The sequence below is a fragment of the Taudactylus pleione genome, unplaced genomic scaffold, assembly GCF_031769625.1.
Source record: "Taudactylus pleione unplaced genomic scaffold, aTauple2 ptg000017l, whole genome shotgun sequence".
NCBI lineage: Eukaryota > Metazoa > Chordata > Amphibia > Anura > Myobatrachidae > Taudactylus > Taudactylus pleione.
The window spans coordinates 10,137,218-10,156,488 of record NW_028284419.1 but is presented as its reverse complement, the minus strand read 5'-3'; the positions used below and the strand labels follow the sequence as shown (position 1 = coordinate 10,156,488).

The 19,271-nt window shown below is 42.9% G+C and overlaps 1 protein-coding gene across 1 annotated transcript; it reads right to left on the bottom strand.

Moving 5' to 3' along the window:
- Window positions 1–3,778: 3,778 nt before the first annotated feature.
- On the bottom strand, window positions 3,779–18,990 carry FASLG (Fas ligand). Its single transcript, XM_088481862.1, has 4 exons — window positions 18,739–18,990; window positions 6,859–6,898; window positions 6,703–6,756; window positions 3,779–4,400 (listed from the first exon to the last, which is right to left on the bottom strand). The coding sequence occupies exons 1-4, from the start codon at window positions 18,988–18,990 to the stop codon at window positions 4,009–4,011; spliced, it is 738 nt and encodes a 245-aa protein (XP_088337988.1). The 3' UTR covers window positions 3,779–4,008.
- Window positions 18,991–19,271: the final 281 nt, after the last annotated feature.

Sequence of the window (19,271 nt, the reverse complement as noted above, 5' to 3'; positions counted from 1 at the left end):
CCTGGGAATCAGCATTACATAAACAGCATTACTTCAGCATCTTCACATTTTCTTCTTCTTCTGGAACATTCCTGTAACAGAGTTCAAGTACATAACTGTATACAGACTGACAACACACAAACGGATTATATAACAGCGCCACTACATTGTAAGTCTCAGACGTTTGTTATATCTCAACATCCCCAGTATGTATGAATGGGTAATCACAGTTTCTCAGATTTTCAAAAAAAAAAACAGCCTCTGGAGGTCTCTATGGGGCTGCTAAATTATGTGAGGTACTTACCTCTGGAAAACTATGTTTTTCAGACACTGACTTGATAGTTAACTCCATCTTTAGTTATTGTTAACAGGGCCAGAAAGGTTGATGGCCTGATGGGACAGTTCGGCCTGAAAGCCTGGCCTATCAGCTCTGTCCCCTGGCGCTCTGCTCTGATAGCATGCAGAGAGGAAGGTTTGCCGCGTGACTCGTGACATGTGCCAGTGTGGCATGACCATGCTCTGTGAAGTGTAGCCATGACCCTTTTACGTGCTCGCACAACTATGACATACACACAGAGGGATGCAGGGGCTGTTCTACAGCCTCAGTCCATCCATGAGCATTAACCATTGCAGTCTATGGGCTACATTTCCACATTTCCATCTCTTTCTATTAACTGCCATTTGCACATGCAGTATGAATGCTAGGTCCAAACACAGAAGTAAAGTGATAGCATAAGGGATAGGTTCCTATCAGACCTAGTGTCCGGGCAAGACATTTTTAATACATACCCTTGAAAAATTGCAATAAAAAAATTACACTTTTAAAAATACGGGCTAACAGATACATATACAGTACTGTACACCTGCCAGCATGGGTGCTCTGCTCATGGTACAAACCATGTACTGAGTATGATGAGAATCAGCAGCAATAACTGGTTTATGATTGGCTGATTGTGGATCACCTTCTCCAGCAGATTGTGCTTAATGTTTTGTGCTGCTGCTATATTATATGTACAGTATTTATTTGCATTTCTTACTTGCAAGCCTTACTACAAAGCCTATACTGCAATACTCACAAAGGGATCCCCATTGTGGGTACACAGCCATTTCTTTTACTGGTCACATATGCAGATAGCTGATCTGGATGCATTTCATGCCTGTCTTTTTACATAAGCTGCATTCAACTCTTATGAGGCTCACAGTGATAGGGAAAGTGCAGTATTTTAAAATTCCTATAGCTCGGTAATTAATTAATAGTTGACTAACCATATAGTATATGCAATATATTTCATTATGATATAGTTAAATTAATATTTGTTTAGCCATTGCTTGTATGCAAATGTACTAGGTTGTAATTCGGAGCATAACAACAGTTTTAATTTTTTTTAATTGTTCTAAATAATTTCTGAGTAAAAGACACTTTTGCATGTTTGTCTAATCTCATACAAACTATTAAATCTTTCCTTCAGGGCTACTTTACAGCAGGACATTAGCCTAACCATAGAAAAGTGCTTCAAGGACACTTATAGGGGGATGTAGTTTATATCCTGACTGTTGGGATGCTGGCACTCAGAATTCCAGTACCGGAATCTCGACACCAGTCAGAATCCTGGGGCCAGCATCCTGACCAATGGCATACCGACGGTAAGTATTGGGGTTAGGGGGAGGGATAGGGGTTATGGTTAGGCACTAGGGGGGGGGGTTAGGGTTAGGCTGCGGGGAGGGTTAGGATACTTACCTGCAAGCGTCAGTATCCTAACCTTGTTGGGATGCCAGCATCAGGATTCTGACCACCGGGATACTGGTGTCCCATACCCACCCTACCTTAGAATGTACATAGCTGTCTTAATTGTCCCTATGACAGGTGCTCTTGGCCATTCATAACATAGCTTACATTAAAGTCTGTTTCTCTATAATAGCGGATCATTTACATTCAAATGAAATTCAATTCACAGCACTTAGAGATGTAATGTAGCGCGTGGGCTATATGAGCAAGATGGCAATCACAGTCACACAATTTAGTACAGTATGTGACATTGAGCTCTGATGTGACAGTGCCGTATGGTTGCATCTGACATGATCACTATCCACTATCAGTCATGCAGTCTTAGCCTTAGCTCTTTGGTTCTGTAATACTTCGCTCAGGCCTTGTCAACAAGAATATTAGGCCTGATTCAGAGATGATGCTATTGCCACAGCAGCTGCGATCCTGTACACACCTGCTGTGCGAAAATATGCAAACGTCTCAGTCACCGGGATGTCTATGGAGACACCTACCAGCATCTTTTCAAATTCAAGCATCTGCGTGCAAAGACTCAGTATCGGTCTCAGATCAGTTGATGTTAGCAGTCTTGACTAACCCTATGGTCGTGCAGAACCAAAGCAATGTTTCTTGGGTACCGGACCGCAGACGCAGGATGCCCAGTTATCTCCTCCAAAGCTCTCTAACAATCAATCACACTGCGAGCAACCATGGTAATGTACCTTGATGCATGCGCTGTGCGACCGATTATTGCTTAACTGCAAAAACATCGGCATATCGTACAACTCTCAATCAGGCCCATTATTAGTGCAGGTGAATATTTGAAACTAGAGTAGTGATAAATCCACTGTGCTTCTGGTAGTATATTAACAAATATGTACGGTTTTTATGAAGTTTTAGGTTAAAGTGCAAAATATATGATTTTGAGACCTAGTAATAAAATAGGAACCACTGAAAATATCGCTATGAGTGAGGATAAGAAATGATGCTATAAAAGTGTACAGCTGCTACCAGCAAACTTACTCATCTTGGTATTTCAGTTTTACCCATACATTTATTGGTTTATTTTTTTCCCACAGAAGTCAATTTCTTTATATCTTTCACTTGTTAACTATAATTGGGCACAACTGAAACAATCATAGCTTATCAGTTTATTAATGTACAAAAGCCATACACTTGTTTATAAATAAATTAATCACCTAAAATTTATTTTGCACTACATAATAAAATATATCATTGCAAATAAAGATTACAAGTGTGAGGTTTAAACTAACCACAACATCACTTCCTTTCGAGGCTATCTGTCCATATCTTCTGCTAGTATGAGAGCATATTGTACTACATATGTGCATAGTCAGACGGAATTTGCCCTGATTGCCTCACATTGTCTCAGCATCAGGAATAATATGTGAAATACTGACATGTGAAATTATCATGTCTATACAACTGTGGTGTTGGGCCACTTCATGAACCTATGCCATTCAGATCATTACAATACTGGTTGATTTAGTTATAGTTCCAAATTTCTGTTGGTACCATTGCTTTTCTGTATACCTAGATCAATACAGAATTTTCCCATGATGATTTCTGTAGAATACATTTTGTTCTCAGGGTCATTCTGCATCTATATCATCAAGAAATCTGTCATCGCTTTACGCAATCAGCGGTCTTCATTCTTCCATCACATTTGTATTTGCTTAATGCTTTGCATTGTTAGCAGATTTCTTACTGTAGATGAGCATTCCTGAAGCATCATAAATATCTTCTTTAATCCATGCATGCTATTTTCAAGAATATTCTTGCTCCTCCAGTAAAGCCAAAAAAAGAGGTATTTCTAGTAATTCAAATGCAAAATCCATTATTTATTGTCCTTTTTTTGAAATGATTATTACTTAGAGGCAACATTTAAGTCCAATCATGTCCTATCTAATAATCCCCATTTTATTGAGCCAGAAAAAGTTTTAAAATTTCATTGATGTGGTTTCACATTTTCTTAATTCCAGAAAGGGAAATTACATTCATATCCATTAAAACATGGAAACCAGTTAAAATCTCTATGTTAAAGCAACCTTGAGGATATTATTGCACATCTACTACCTGGAGGAAATTTGTAGATTGAGGAAATTCTAAAGTAATACCTTGCAATACCATGAGATAAAAAATTATTTCCCTTACACAGGGAATTAGTTAGCTGAAGGTTCCCTTCATAAAACAATGTCACAATCCCAATGAATCTAATGCCAGATTTGTAATACTTTCAGACACTCTCATAGTTTATAAATTCCAAAAAATGTTTTCGTTTCATCAGAGCTGATTAAATTGACATTGGACACATTGACGTATAATATATCATAACTGGTAAGGTTAAATACTGCTCCAAGGTAACTGTGTCTTCCCCATTTAACAGGGGAGTTACATGTTTGATACTCTTTGTTTTCCATGAGTCTCATCTCAGCTGGATACCGTAAAGGTTTCTTGTAGACAATATGCGTCAAATCTTGCTTAGGACACTCTGTTCCCCGGAAGTAGACAGAGGAATAGACAAAATGAAGGCCTGTTTCATTCACCACTAGACCTCTGTTTTTGTACTGAATTCCAGTAGTAAAGGCACGTCCATTTTTGTCCTCCCAAACCAAGGGCAAATTTTTGCTTTCTTTTCCTGGAAAATAACAATATGGAGTTTATCGATTAATAAAAAGCTACATTTGAATTAATATTGGTCCTGCATGCAATATGCCTGCCCCTATTTTGTGTAAAGAATAGGTGTCCTTTAATAAATATGTTCCATGCATGACAGTTGCTATTGCAATCAGCAAGCATTCTGTACATGCTATAATCTCAGCAACCAGTAAGTTATTTTATATGAACAAAGAAAAGCAAAAAAAAGAAAAATACAGATATCTGTTTTGTTTTATAAAAAAGTCAATGAGTAATTTGTATAACCAGGTATTATATAAAATAGAGACTTAGGGGTAAATTTACTAAGTGGTAATTAATTGGGCTGTTTGCAAACCACCAAACAAAGCCTTTCAGATTCAAACAATATCCTGCCATTTGGAGGCTGAAAACCCCAATCTATATATGGCAGTTTGCAAAGAAAAGCATTTGTATTATTGAGATGTTATAGCCTACACTTTCCGCATTCCATGATGGTACCAGGTAATTTTATCTTTCACATTAAAATTTGATATAATAGAGAAGTCAGTACCTATCCTGGCAGACTATAATTAGAGATGTGCGGTTCAGTTCTCTAGAAATCCGAAATGACCCGAGATTCGTGAATCCTGACAAATCAGAGTCGCGGTTCTGATCTCTTGAGGAGATCTGGACAGTTCCGAGTTGCAGTTCTGATCCTTTGGAATTTGGATTTTAAATCTTTGGGTTTTTGATGACAAAAATGACATGATTTTAGCTGTTTTTAAAAACTTTTTATCATTTAAAAAAAAAAACAGATCCAAAACCAAAACAGTTGAGAGTGGTTTTGCAAAACCAAAATACGAAGATGAATCCAGATAGAAAACCACAACACAGGAATCAGCACACATCTCTAACTATAATACTCTTTACTGTCCCCATTTCAGCATTGTTTGGCAAGCAATTGGGAGATATGTTCTATTGAAGTTCTATCTAGGCGGGCCTTTTCTGTGCCATACCCGCAACCCCTTTCCTGACCTTCTCACATAGGGGAAGAGTTATCAAACCTTCAAAAGAGGACAGGTGGAGGTGTTGCCCACAACAACCAGACTGTAGCCAGGAATTCGTAGGAGGTTTTCCTTGTCTGAGCATGTATTATATATATATATATATATATATATATATATACTGTATATACTATATAGCACACACATACATTACATAGAACACATGTGCATATATGCGCACACACTTTCGTTTATTTTCGGAGCTGAGGCAGGAGCTCATTGATGGGGGCGACGCTAGGCACTTTGCATCATAAAAGTTCTCCCCCCCCCCATTCCCCACGGATGATGCTGTGACTTTCATATCTATGGGGAGTGCGTGGGACCAAAATTATGCAAGTCTCATAGAATTGCAACAAATTGGCTCTGCTCCCTCCCCACAGACCCCCACATTGCCGCATAATGCTGTCATGGGGTGGGGCTATGAACGTGGGATAAAAAGTGGTCCTTCAGGGGGGAGTTCTGTGTACTAAGAGCCCACCCCCCCCAGTGGGCTCCATTGCGAGCTATCCTTATCTAGTACACTCTATAAAATAACAGCTAGCATCTGATTCTATGGGCAAAACCTCCACTTGTCTTCTTTAGAAGGTTTGATCATTCTCCCCCATAGAAAACTGGGAGCTAAACCAAGAATCCAGATGGGTGGTTAATGATTCTGTGTGTCTCCCATATCTGAGTGCCTGATGTTCATTATTATTCTTACAGTAGAGCAAATATACTGATACTGAAGGAATTAGGAGGTCTATCTCTTAGACTAAAACGACTGGTTCATTTATAGTTAGTGCATCTACTGAGCTTTACTAAAAGGTTCCTTTTTTGTTTCTAGTCTCCTACAACCTAAAAGCTGTCTCACAAGACTGAGCTGATGGTGTAATCAGGATGGTGGTTTCTGAACTGGTGGTCTAATATATTAATATATTGCCATTGTATGTGTGGTTTCTCATTTCGAAAATAGCATATTTTTCAAATGACAAGTACAAATGCCAAAAAAACATTCTGTGAAAAGGCACTTTAGTAAATTTGGTACATTTTAAGTAAATAAATGACAATGTTTAATATCTATTTTATGTACCATCTTAAAATGTCGTATGGGTATTGATCACATCATTACATTTTACAACTCTCCTTAAAATCTACTAATAATATTGTATTTTGTAAAAAGGTCATTATGACATCAGTGTGTTTATTGAATAGGCTCTTTTGAAAAGGAGATTATGCTTATCTTTTAAAACATGTACTGTAAAGAACATTTGTATAGTTTACCTGTTACATGTGCAGCTTGTCTGCCTACTTTTTTCTCTTGATATTTATTCTGTCCTGCACAGAGAAGAATACAAATTTACCAGCATTAGTTGTCATATATATAGAAAATAAATGTGACCTGATAATACATTTTTATATATTTAAATATTATCTTACCTATGAACTTTTCAGAGGATAGTTTTACGTTACTGGAATACTGCAAAGAGAAGGAAAAGGTATGCATAACTAATGGGGACTCTTGTTTATCGGTATATACACGGTATATTATACAGACACAGACCATTTCTTCAACACATCACAAGTATATATAACTGCAAACTGCATATAGAGAAACATGGTCAATCATTGAGGTGCATAGTGTGAGCAGATTTCTGCATCTAAAGGGCACATCAGCAGCTGAAATTGATCGCCAACTTGTGGAGGTGTATGGTGACAATGTCATGTCACAGAAATAGGTTTGGCTTTGGTGCACTGCCTTTGATAACGTGCATGGCCAGCCGGATCGCTGCTCATCTTGAACATCTGTCCTGCCATTATCAGAGGTACTGCACCAAATACAAAACCTATTTCAGTGGCATGATGTTATTACCGTACACCTCAGTAAGTTGGCTTTCCCGATCTGGTGGGATGGAGTGGCATGCAATGTATTAGGAGAGCGGTGCCAGCACTGTGGTTCTGCAGCCCTGCCCCCAGTCCCCTGGGAATGGATGGAATCCTTCTATTGTACATATATACCACTGGGAGTATAAGCAAACCTTTTCTATTTGAAGGTGGAGAGCAGAGCCAGTGGCTGACTGAGTGTTTGACTGCAGTCAGACCATCATAATTCACCAGGGCCGCCATCAGGGGGGGACTGCCGGGACTGAAGTCCCGGGCCCGGGCACTAGGGGGGCCCGCCCATCCACTCCTACCCCCTGCCACAGCCCAAGCCCAGGTAAGTCCTCCCACTCTGCCCCTTACACAGCCGTGGTCGGACATTCCGGGAGCCCGCCTGCCGCTAACCCCTGCTGCTGCACAATGGTAGAAGCCGGATACTCTGGGGGCCCTGCCCGCTCCTAGGACCGCCAACGCCGTACATCAGTCACCATTATTAACTGTGTCACAGCAGAAACTGCTGCTGTGCCGCCGAGTTCTACTGTCTTGCTCGGCGGCGCAGCGGCAGTTCCTGCTGTGACACAGTTCCTCCTACCTGAAGGACTGCTAGGAGTGCGACTCTGACCTCGTGACATCACGTCACGCTCCCTGCCAAAGAGAGGAGCCGCCGGCCGCGTGGGAGTCCCGGACCAGCTGACAGAGGATCAAGCAAAAGGTAAGAGAGGGAGACATAGGCTGGAAAGAGAAGGGGGCTGAAAGGAGGCAAAAGGCTGGAAAGACAAGGGGATGGAAAGGGGGCAGGTGGCTTGAAAAACTAGGGGCTGGAAAGGGGGCAGAAGGCTGGAAAGACAAGGGGATGGAAAGGGGGCAGAAGGCTAGAAAAAGGGGGGTGGAAAGGGGGCAGGTGGCTTGAAAAACTAGGGGCTGGAAAGGGGGCAGAAGGCTGGAAAGACAAGGGGATGGAAAGGGGGCAGAAGGCTAGAAAAAGGGGGGTGGAAAGGGGGCAGATGGCTTCAAAAACTAGGGGGTGGAAAGGGGGCTGAAGGCTGGAAAATGGAGGTGGAAAGGGGGCAGGTGGCTTGAAAGACAGGGAGGAAAGTGGGCAAGGATCTGGAGATGACACAGGGCAGAGAGGCTGGAATGACATAAGGATCTGGAGGGGAGACGGGACAGGAAGCTGGAATGTTGCAGGGATCTGGAGGTGACACAGGAAGCAGGAGGCTGGAGATGACATAGGGTATGTAGCTGGAAAGACATGGGCATAGATGAGGAGGCTGGCGTGACACATGGGTAGGAGGCCAGAGGGGACACAAGTGGTGAGTCTGGTTGAACCTTTGTAGTATGATAATGACATTATATTCCTACACATACAGGTATTTTCCGGACAATGGGATTTCCTACATGAATAGTGAATTCCAAGTGAAGACACCATCTGCCCAGGGAGGATCAATTTCTTCAGAGGTTCCTCATCGCTGAGAAACCTCCATATCGGTAAGGTCAAGTGTATGCTGTGCATGTGCCAAATATATTAGAATTGTGCATTGTACATGTGCCGGGATTTTGGAATTGCAGAGAGAGCGTCTAATGAGCTGCAAAACAGAAGATGTGGAAAAGCAGTTCTACAGACGACATGTTTTGTGTTGCAAATGATTGCTCTGTTCTCTCTCTGCAATTCCAAAACCCCAGCACATGTACCATGTGCAATTCTATTTGGCACAGGTACTATGCAAACAGTCCAGTCACAGTGATCTCCCTTCTCATCCTGTCCAGTGTCTCCCCATCCAGCCCAGTGTCCCCCACCATCTCACTGACTCCCCCATCCCAGTGTCTACCCCTTCCCTCCCCAACCAGCCCACTGCCTCCATCTAACTGCCCCTCAGAAAGAACCCCACCCCAGCCTGTCCAGTCACAGTGACCTGCCATCATTTAGCCCAGTGTACCCCTTCTCCAGCCTAGTGTTCCCCCTCCCACCACCATCTCACTGCCTTCATTCCATCCAGCCAAGTGCCCCCTATATACCACCCACTGCCTCTCCCCATTATTCTCTACCTGTCACCCACTGCCTTTCCCCCTCTACCTGGCATCACCTACTGCCTCTCCCTGTCACCCACTACCTGTCACCCTATCCCCGGTGTCAGCCACTACCTCTCCCTGACACTATCCCTGGCGTCACCCACTGCCTCTCCCTGTTACCTTCTCCCTGGCATCACCAACTGCCTCTCCCCATTATTCTCTACCTGTCACCCACTGCCTCTCCTTTTCTCCCTCTACCTGGCATCACCCACTGCCTCTCCCTGTCACCCACTGCCTGTCACCCTATCCCCGGCGTCACCCACTACTTCTCCCTGACACTATCCCTGGCGTCACCCACTGCCTCTCCCTGTTACCTTCTCTTTGGCATCACCCTCTGCCTCTCCCTGTTACCTTCTCTCTGGCATCACCCTCTGCCTCTCCCCTGCATCACTATCTCCCCATCACCCTCTCCCCATCACTCTCTGCTTCTCCCTATCATCCACTACCTCTTCTCGTCACCCTCTCCGGTCAGCCACTACCTCGCCATCTCACACTATCTCTACCAGTCACCTATCTCTCCTGCCAGCCACTGTCTCTCCCCATCATCCTGTGGGGGTGGGGGGTTGGCTGACATTTTGGTAGTCCCGGGCCCCGTAATTTCTGATGGCAGCCCTGTAATTCACCATCTAGCCGACACCCACTGTGACTGGCTGGTACGCCACGGTGAGTATCACTGACATGAATTTAACGAACTGTAGCCAATTTAGTTGCTCTGAGTCTCCAAAAACCTTAATCTGTCACTGGCACAAATAGCAGGATGAGATATCTACTTTAATAACCTCAGTTGAAATACCATTTAGGGGTCAATTTAATTACAGGTGATGCCCATGGTGTGCCATAGCAATGGTGCTGGTACACCAAGACTATAAAGGAGTTTATAAAAATATGAGATCTCTGGGCTATATAGTAAGTGCTGCATATGTGCCCTCTAAATCACAGGCATTGCTGGCATGTCCCCCACAATGTAATCGTCCCCTTAGCATTCCGGAGTTAGGGGGAACAATGCATAGGGGTTCATTGTATGTGTTGTCTTTCTGTTTCTGTTATTAGTTGCAAAACATACATTAGTATCACTTACTAAAAGATGAAAACACCACTCGTAGAATAATGAGACTGTGAGACATATTGAGAGTCAGATGTACATGTAATACTACCATGATAATGTATAGTAAGTGCTTTTCTGCAGTGCTTGTTCTTATTATGCTTCATAACAAGTCAACATCACAGTGATTCTGTGCATTTTGTAAAACAATAACCTGAGATTAAAAGATTGTTATGCCACATATGCAAATAAACCGATTTATACAAGTATAAGTTATGACTTTTACACCCTTATAACCCTTCATAAAGTGTTACAAGCCGCCGCAGCTCGTCTCCTTTTCAGGTCCCGGTAATTGCTAGGTGACCAGGACATCACTATACTTCCATCCGGCAACCAGGGCGCCTGGTGGCCGTGGGGGGATGTGGGTTGTCAGGTGCTGGTCAGAGGAGACGTGCAGCGCTCCAGCTGTATTTAATTATTATCAAAGGGGGCAGGGGTTAAAGTGGGCTTCTATTTGGAGACGGAACCAGTTCCGCCTCCTCCAACCCACCTTAGCCCTGTGCCTCAGGGAGGCTCCATTTGCCAGGCAACCGCTGAGATTTCCTTACCAGCGGGTGCCCGGCTCCCTCCTCACAGCGCCAGTGGCAGCCAGAGGCTGTAGCCCACTTCTGAGCTCCGGCTTCCGGTTCCCGCAGTGCACTATGGGAGAGACATTGGCTCCCGCAGTGCACTATGGAGAGACGTCATGACGTCTCTCCCATAGTTAGAGGAGCAGTCACGCGGACCAGACGGCAGCGGACACGGGAGCGGGGCTTAAGGTAAGTATTCAGGGGTTTTGGGGGGGTTTTAAGCAGCTTCACTATAGGGGGCATTACTACTGGTGGCACTACTCAGCATTACTACTGGTGGCACTACTACTGGGGTATTACTAAGGGGGCACTACTACTGGGGGCATTACTCAGGCAGCACTACTACTGAGGGCATTACTCAGGGGGCACTATTACTGGGGGCATTACTGTTGGCATTATTCAGGGGGCACTACTACTGGGAGCATTACTCAGGGGGCACTGCTGCTGGGGCATTACTCAGGGGACATTACTATTGGGAGCATTATTCAGGGGACACTACTACTGAGGGCATTACTCGGAGGGCACTACTACTGGGGGCATTACTATTGGTGGCACTACTACTGGGTGCACTACTACTGGGGGCATTACTCCTAGGGTCACTACTATTGGGGGTACTATTATAAGAGGATTACTAATGGGGCATTGCATAAGGGACACTGCATTAGGAGGGTTCTGCATAAGGGGCACCACTACTGTGGGCTCTGCATAAGAGGTGCTGCCGCTGTGGGCACTACCACTACTGGGGGCACTGCATAAGGGGCACTACCACTACTGTGGGCTCTGCATAAGGGGCACTGCAGGGGCACTACCACTACTGGGAGCACTGCATAAGGAACTCTACCACTACTGTGGGCTCTGCATATAGGGCACTACCACTGTGGGCACTGCATAAGTGGCATGAACACTACTGGGGGAACTGCATAAGGGGCAATACTGCTGTGGTCATTTTATAAGAGGCACTACTACTAATGTGGGCATTGTTTAATAGGGGCACTGCTGTGTGTCATACATAAATAAGGGACACTACTATGTGGTGTAATATGAATCAAGATTGTGCTACTGTGTGGCATAATTTGAATTAGAAATACTATTGTGTGACCACGCCCCTTTCTCTTGAGACCACACCCTTTTTTGGCGCGCACTGTCCCTTTATTGAAAAAGCACCAAAGGGGGGCAGTGAGTTCCACCACTTCTCTAGGACAACTTTAAGCACCGAAACGGGGCTTGTCTGGGTTTGGCCTCTGGTTGGCTCCTCTCCCCTTTATCTAGAAGTCATCCCTGCCAGACACTGCCATATGTAGCTTATGCCTTGCAGCGTGAGCCTCTGGTCCATGTTCCTGATACCTGTGGTCCTCTGCCTGTCAGTGGCCCTGTTGGTTCCAAGGGCTACAGGGCTACAACCTTGATTCGTATCCTGCATTGCTGGTACTGCCTTCCTCCAGATATAATTCTGAATAGCTGGCCCGCTACAACCCTGATTCGCAGCCTGCATTGCTGGTAATGCCATCCTCAAGCTAGAATCCTGAGTAGCTGGCCTTCTACAACTTTGATTCGTATCCTGTATTGCTGGCTCTCAGGGCCGTAGCTAGGGTGGTGCCTCCGCACAGAACGCAACATTGCTGAGGGCGGAACACCGACCGCCCACCATCTCTCTCTATTGTTGTTTCATCTAGTGCCGGGCAGCCGCTGCTGCGTGTCCGCGGCGCCCAGCACAGAAGAGGCAGGGCAGACAGACGCTGCCTCCCCGCCTCCTTATGACATAAAGACTCTGGCTCCGGCATCCACAGTATTAGGGCAGCCGGGCAGGAGAGACGCAGACGTGATGACGTCAAGACATCTCCCCGCCCAAGGCTCCCAGAGGACAGAGGAGCTGCTGGCTGCTGTCCTGTGTGCTGAGGGTGGCTGGCAAAGAAAGGCGTGGAGTATGGACACAGTTGACAGCACACACCAGGGCTGGAAACCAGATGCTACAGGACCGAAGAGCTGTTACTGCCAGGTGAGGTCTGACTGTGACTGGCAGTGGCACTGGCAGTATTAAAAGGCCCCGAAACGTCGATCTGTCAATACACTCATTTTGCACAGCAGTCTGGGAGTGACGCCTGTTTGTTCTTACTGTATATATATATATATATATATATATATATATATAAAAATGTGTGCAATGGCCGGCACTCCCCACGTCCGTTACCCTCTCGTTTGTCCAACCTCGATGAGCACACCAATGAAATGTAGCGGAATGAGGTGGCACTCAGATGACTCAGATTTTGTTATATAGGAAGTTGGGGGGGGGCACCAATGAACTTTCTCGCACAGGGCACCAAAATGTCTAGCTACGGCTCTGCTGGCTCTGCTACTCCCCATCAGACTCTCCACCTCTTTGCAATCCTTCAAACAGGCTATCAAGACCCACTACTTCATGAAAGCCTTCCAGCTATCATCCTAATTCGCTGCTACATGCTCCTTCCTCCCCATCTACCCCATCTGTGTCATACCTGTTTGTTTGCCCCTCCCTTTTAGAATGTAAGCTCTTATGAGCAGGGCCCTCTACCCTCTTGTGCTTCTCCCTACTTTAGTTTCATCTACAACATAAAGTCTGGAAGGTTACAGTATATGGCTGGAGGAGATTTTCAACTAGAACCTGTGAGTTGGAAAAGTGAGAATAGATGCAGTGTACAAGATAGTGTAGACAGGGAAAAGTACTTAATTAGGAGAAATGAGGAATACATTGTGGAACGGGTTCAGAAATGATGCAAAGAAAAAAGTGGCATTAAAAATATAACAATGTAAATCTCTTTTTTCTTGTTTTGATCATACTGTTTATATACTTTGTAAGGCGCTTGCAAGCGCCTTGTGGCAACCATATAAGTAAAGCACAATGTTAATAATAATAATAATAATAATAATAATAATAATAATGTACTAGTAATATGGACCTGGGTCACCTCAGTCTGCCCCCGCTCCACACCCATCCAGTAGTTTCCGCTCTGCCTCCATCTCACCCTCTCCCCCCTATACCTCCTGTAGACGCCACTATGATCCTCCTCTCCTGGTGGACTATCCCATATCTGCGATTGGAGCTGTGGGGGAGGCGCACAGCTCCCACTGCTCATTTTGGAGATGGGACAAATCACTGTCAACTATTATATGGCTGTTAAGAGGTTCTAAGCAAAATATGTGAATTAGATTTAATGATGAGTCGTTATATAAAGGGTATAGCCAAAACTTATCTGGATGAAAGTCGTGACTGGGTAGTGGGTTTGAAAGAGTATAGTATATTTATAAAGATTCAAGGAAATATGAAGGGGAGGTATTTGTGTATATGTAAAAAATAGAATAGCTATGACAATTATCACAGTTTAGATAGATATCCATAGAGGAAATTACACCAGTACAGTGCTAATTGGGGTTTGTTATAAGCCACCTGGCATAAATGATTCTAATGAAAATAATTATTATTGCATATTAAAAGATCAACAAATATGGGCAATTTTTATAATCCAGATATAATCTGAGATGGGAAAAAATTAGTTCTGGTAAAGTAATCCAATTTGTATCTTTTATAAAAAAAAAAAAAGTAAAAAAAACTCATTGCATTTTTCATTGGTAGAAAAACAGCAGTAGAGGAACCATCTGACTGGTGATTAGCTGGGCACAGTACTATCTAATACAGCAGATATTAAATCTATTGTACAAAAGATGGTGAATTTAGGAAAAGTAATTTCAATATGCAAACATTTGACATGATTTGGAAAAAAAAACATAATGGAGCTAAAACATTTAAAAGGGCATCTTGGCCCCTGGCGACATGGTGAATGCCCTACAGGATTCTATTCCATTTAAGTGGAAGTCATCCTATATCAAATATTTGGGGATTTCACTGTCGAGCCAACTTCACCAGCTATATTCTATCATTCATGCAACGCTCTTGCATACAATCCGAAAGGAGCTGGACACATGGCCCCGGCAGTGTTTTTCATAGTTGCTACGTTTGAACATCATAAAAATGAACATTCTCCCGCGCATTCTATATCTGCTACAGACTATTCCTGGTGGTCTCTCTCCTAGCTTACTGGCTGATGCACATAATGTAATCCGCAAGGAGGAAGCCTATATTCAAACACCTTATTTTGTACCGCCACAAGCGCCAAGGGGGTAAATGACTCCCTTTGCTCTCAGCTTACTACAAAGCTATAGCACTTACTCGAATAATGGAATGGATTAGGGGTTCGAGGGACATGCAGTGGGTGGCCCTGAAATGTCTTACTTGGTGCTCCACAATTCCTAAAAGCTCTCATCTGACCATTGGTGTGGAGGAAAGTAAGAGCTGCGGATGGGATTTCCTCAGTGGCTTCCCCCATTACTCCACTTCATCATAACCCTCTTTTCCCGCTGAGCCCCACCCATAACTTGTCCACGTGGTTGGAGGCAGGTGTGAATAGAGCAGGTCACATGAAATTAAAAGGCAGATATAAGACATTCACTGAATTACAAGCAGGTCATCCTCTGTGGGACCGGGACTTTTGGTGTTTCCTTCATATCTGCCACTTAATGTCTTCCTTAGGAGGTATGTCAGTTGTAGGCAGGGCACTAACTCATTTTGAATACTACAGCCCCAACTCACACAATTACAGGCATATATAAAATCTCCTGAATGGGCTATATCCCACAGTTTACTGAAATATGGGATACAGACCTAGCTTCCAAGGGGGGCCGTTGGTCTGGGATAAGGTGTTCCAAGTCATTAGATTTTTTCATGGCGATAGATAACATTTTTATCTCCGCTTTAGATAGATATTCTGAGTTCCTTGCCACATGGATGCAGTGTGTAGAATTTAGGAGCTCTCCCACTTATCATGCACTCCTGTCCATCCCATGATCTCTGGCTCATCTAATAAGTGTGCTATCTACCTTTTTGACATTTGTCTCTAGGGTGCTGATCTTCCTCCCGACTGTTGACCCAGGTCTAGTACTTTCCGTCTCACAGATGTAATCCAGGTGGTCTCAGATGTCCCCCTCACCTATTCTCCCTTTTCTATTCCTTTGACTGCTTTCTTCTTCTTTTCCTGATGACTTTTATGTTACCTATTTTATGTATACAGGTGTTTTTGATCATACTTTCTACTTATGTTGATATACTATTTATGACATCTCTTGCACAGTTTTGTATATTTCTTAATTACTGTATGGTCTTTTTCTTTTTTCTTGATAAATGGCAACAGTTAATCCTCTCATAGAAGCTTGTAGATCAGAGAAATGTACTAAAATATTTTCAATAGATACCAAAAGGTAATAACATTTTTAGGAATAAATGTAAACCAATGTGGTTAAGTAAGAGAGTATAAGAGGTGAAAAAGAAAAAACAGAACAGATATAGGGGTCTATTTACTAAGCAGTGTTAGGAGTGAAAAGTGATAAGAAAGTGATAAGGTGCCAGCCAATCAGCTCCCAACTGTCATTTTTCAAACACAGCCTGTGAGATGACAGTTGGGAGCAGATTGGCTGGCACCTTATCACTCTTCACTCTGTCTCCTATAACACTGCTTAGTAAATAGACCCCATAGTGTTAAAACTAGAAAAGACAGAAAATTCATTATGGAAATTCAAGAAATGTAGCAAAACATGTAAAACAGAAATCAGATTTCCAGATTTGAAACAGAAAAGTAGTCTTGTATTTGTAGATAGCAAATCTAATCCCAAAATATTTTTCAAGTACATATAGACCAAGAAAAAAAAAGTAGATAATATAACAAATGCTAAAATACAAGACTGCACCTGTATCAGCTGGCAACCAGTCATGTGTGCTAAAGGAAAAATAGTTTTGATAGACCCCTGTTTAATGATAAACGGCCCAGTAACCATGCGGAAACGCTTGTTTCCATATATATAGTAGCCATGCCGATGGGGAGAGGCAAGTAACGCAGATACTTCTGTAGCTGCGCTAGTAACCACGGGGAGACAGCTGCTTTTCAGAGCAGCTGTCCCCGCACCGGAGCAATGATGAATTGCCCCGGTGTAAAGTTTCCCATGCTGCAAGTTGCATACTTAAGTATCCTTCGCAGCGAGATTATTACTTAATCATTGGGGGCCATACATCCCCTGAAGATGAATAGGCCCCTCTGTGAGCTAGGGAATTTATCCTCTTGTTATTTAAGAATTATTTTTCCCCATATGATATTTTGTTTTGCCTTCCATCAACACAATTTTAATGGTTGAAAGGTTGAACTTGATGCCCCTATTACAACCTTACTGAACTACCTTTATTTTTTAAGTGTTACAATTTTCAATTTTGAGATATTATTTAAATTTAAATATGCACATATGAAGAGTGTGTGCTCCATAACATGTGCATAGACCATTCTAAAGGCATCCATTGAATGAACTGGTTCTACCTGTAATATTAGCGGTTGTATAAAAATGTAGAAGTTTATTTGTCTCTAGTGCTTAATGGGATTGCTTCCAATGTGCAGTGCTCACCCTTGTCAAGTCGTTATTTATAGCTCATTCAACAACATTACATCTTGGTTCAGTTGTGTTCATAAGCAAAACTGCATTATTGTAGCTATCTCCTAAATTCTATATGGAACAATCCAACCCACCCTCATTAGGCAAGGTCCATCTATTCTACAGTACAAAAGTATGTCTGCCAACATTTGACATCATCTTGTAATTTGCATATAACAATACATTTTGCACAGGAAAAATATGGGCTTGTCTTCACAGCAAGACTACATCAATTTTGTGATATGCATCTACCATTTTGAGAGTTTTCAAAATACCCAGAGACTAAAGTAAAATAATGCTAATTTAATCCTCAACCATTTTTCAGAGACAAATGAAACTATGTATCAATTCTATAAAACTAAACAATACACCAACTTTTGGAGAACCAGAAGTCCCAGCATGCCCCGACAGCCCCTAAAGGTGCCTACACACTTAGCAATATTTTACACAATTTGCCCGATTCCGACAAATCATCTAAAATATGCATAAATCGTGAGTGTCCACTCATGATCACGATGCCGATGCGCGTTCCTGCAGGTCGTACATCGCATCTTCCGATCTGCCGTGCTGTAGGGCAGATCTGACAATCTCAGTCATGATGCACTGGAATAGTTAGGAGGCACGATAGATCGTTTGTCACATTGGACAGTTTTTAACACCAAATCATGCCCACGACTGCCAGGGAGCTGCTGGGGAGAGTTCAAGTGGAAATCGGACACAATGTCGGATCGTGAGCACATAGCCAAGTGTGTAGGCACCTTAAGATGTTTCATTCCAAAACAGCTGTAGAGCCACGGCTTGCCTAATGATGATGAAATGTGCATACAAAGAAAAAACATATAGGACAAATAAAAAGGGAATAATTGCTGTGTTCTTTCTATAAAACTGCTTTTCTGTTCCTTACTTAGAGTCCTATTTAACAACTCCTGCATGTCCTTTAAACCGATAAGGTACTGTGATTACCTTTTAGTTCTCAAAGTAATATAAATTAATAATAAACTTAAATGATCCAAGACCATGTCCAGATACAGGTACGATTTAGCAGATAATCCAACAGATGGACAACACTTATGGGTCATGTTGGAGTGATTAGCGCAGTTTTGTAAATTAGCTATATCAGAGAGACTCTGTAAAATGCTGGTAACACAAATACATGATGTAACTAGATTACTAACAACAAAACACAACGCCCAGTACCTCTTTCACATGGTCCAGCTTTTTCTGCAGTTCTACGATCTTATAAGTACCCAATCCAACTCCTGTCAAAGCCAACAGTACCAGGAGGAAAATGATCAGAAGGCAGACACACGTTCCATCTTTGCGCTTCTTTCTCTTGAAATTTGGAAATGGTGGCGGTGGTTGCATGGATGCACTGGTCAGAATTGTAGGTCTTTCATGCTGGTTAATCCAAAAAACTGGATGCTGTCCATAGTCCATGGTGTGCTGCATTTTGGGAACTAAAGATTCAAAACTGTCCTTTGTAATAGGTTTTGGTTATTTAATCTTCATGTATTATGTGTTTAGCTGGAGGAAGCAGAAGTGTGGTTTGATGCTCATTTTTACACCTATAATGTTACTATATTTACTACTCCCTCCCTCCTCACACCTCCTCTGTGTTCCGCCTCCTAGTTCTCACCCCAATCTTTCCTTTCGTATAAGATAAAGAGCTACATCTTTGCACTGTAGTTTTTGCTGCTTGTATTAGTAACTTATCACTGGGAGATCATGCA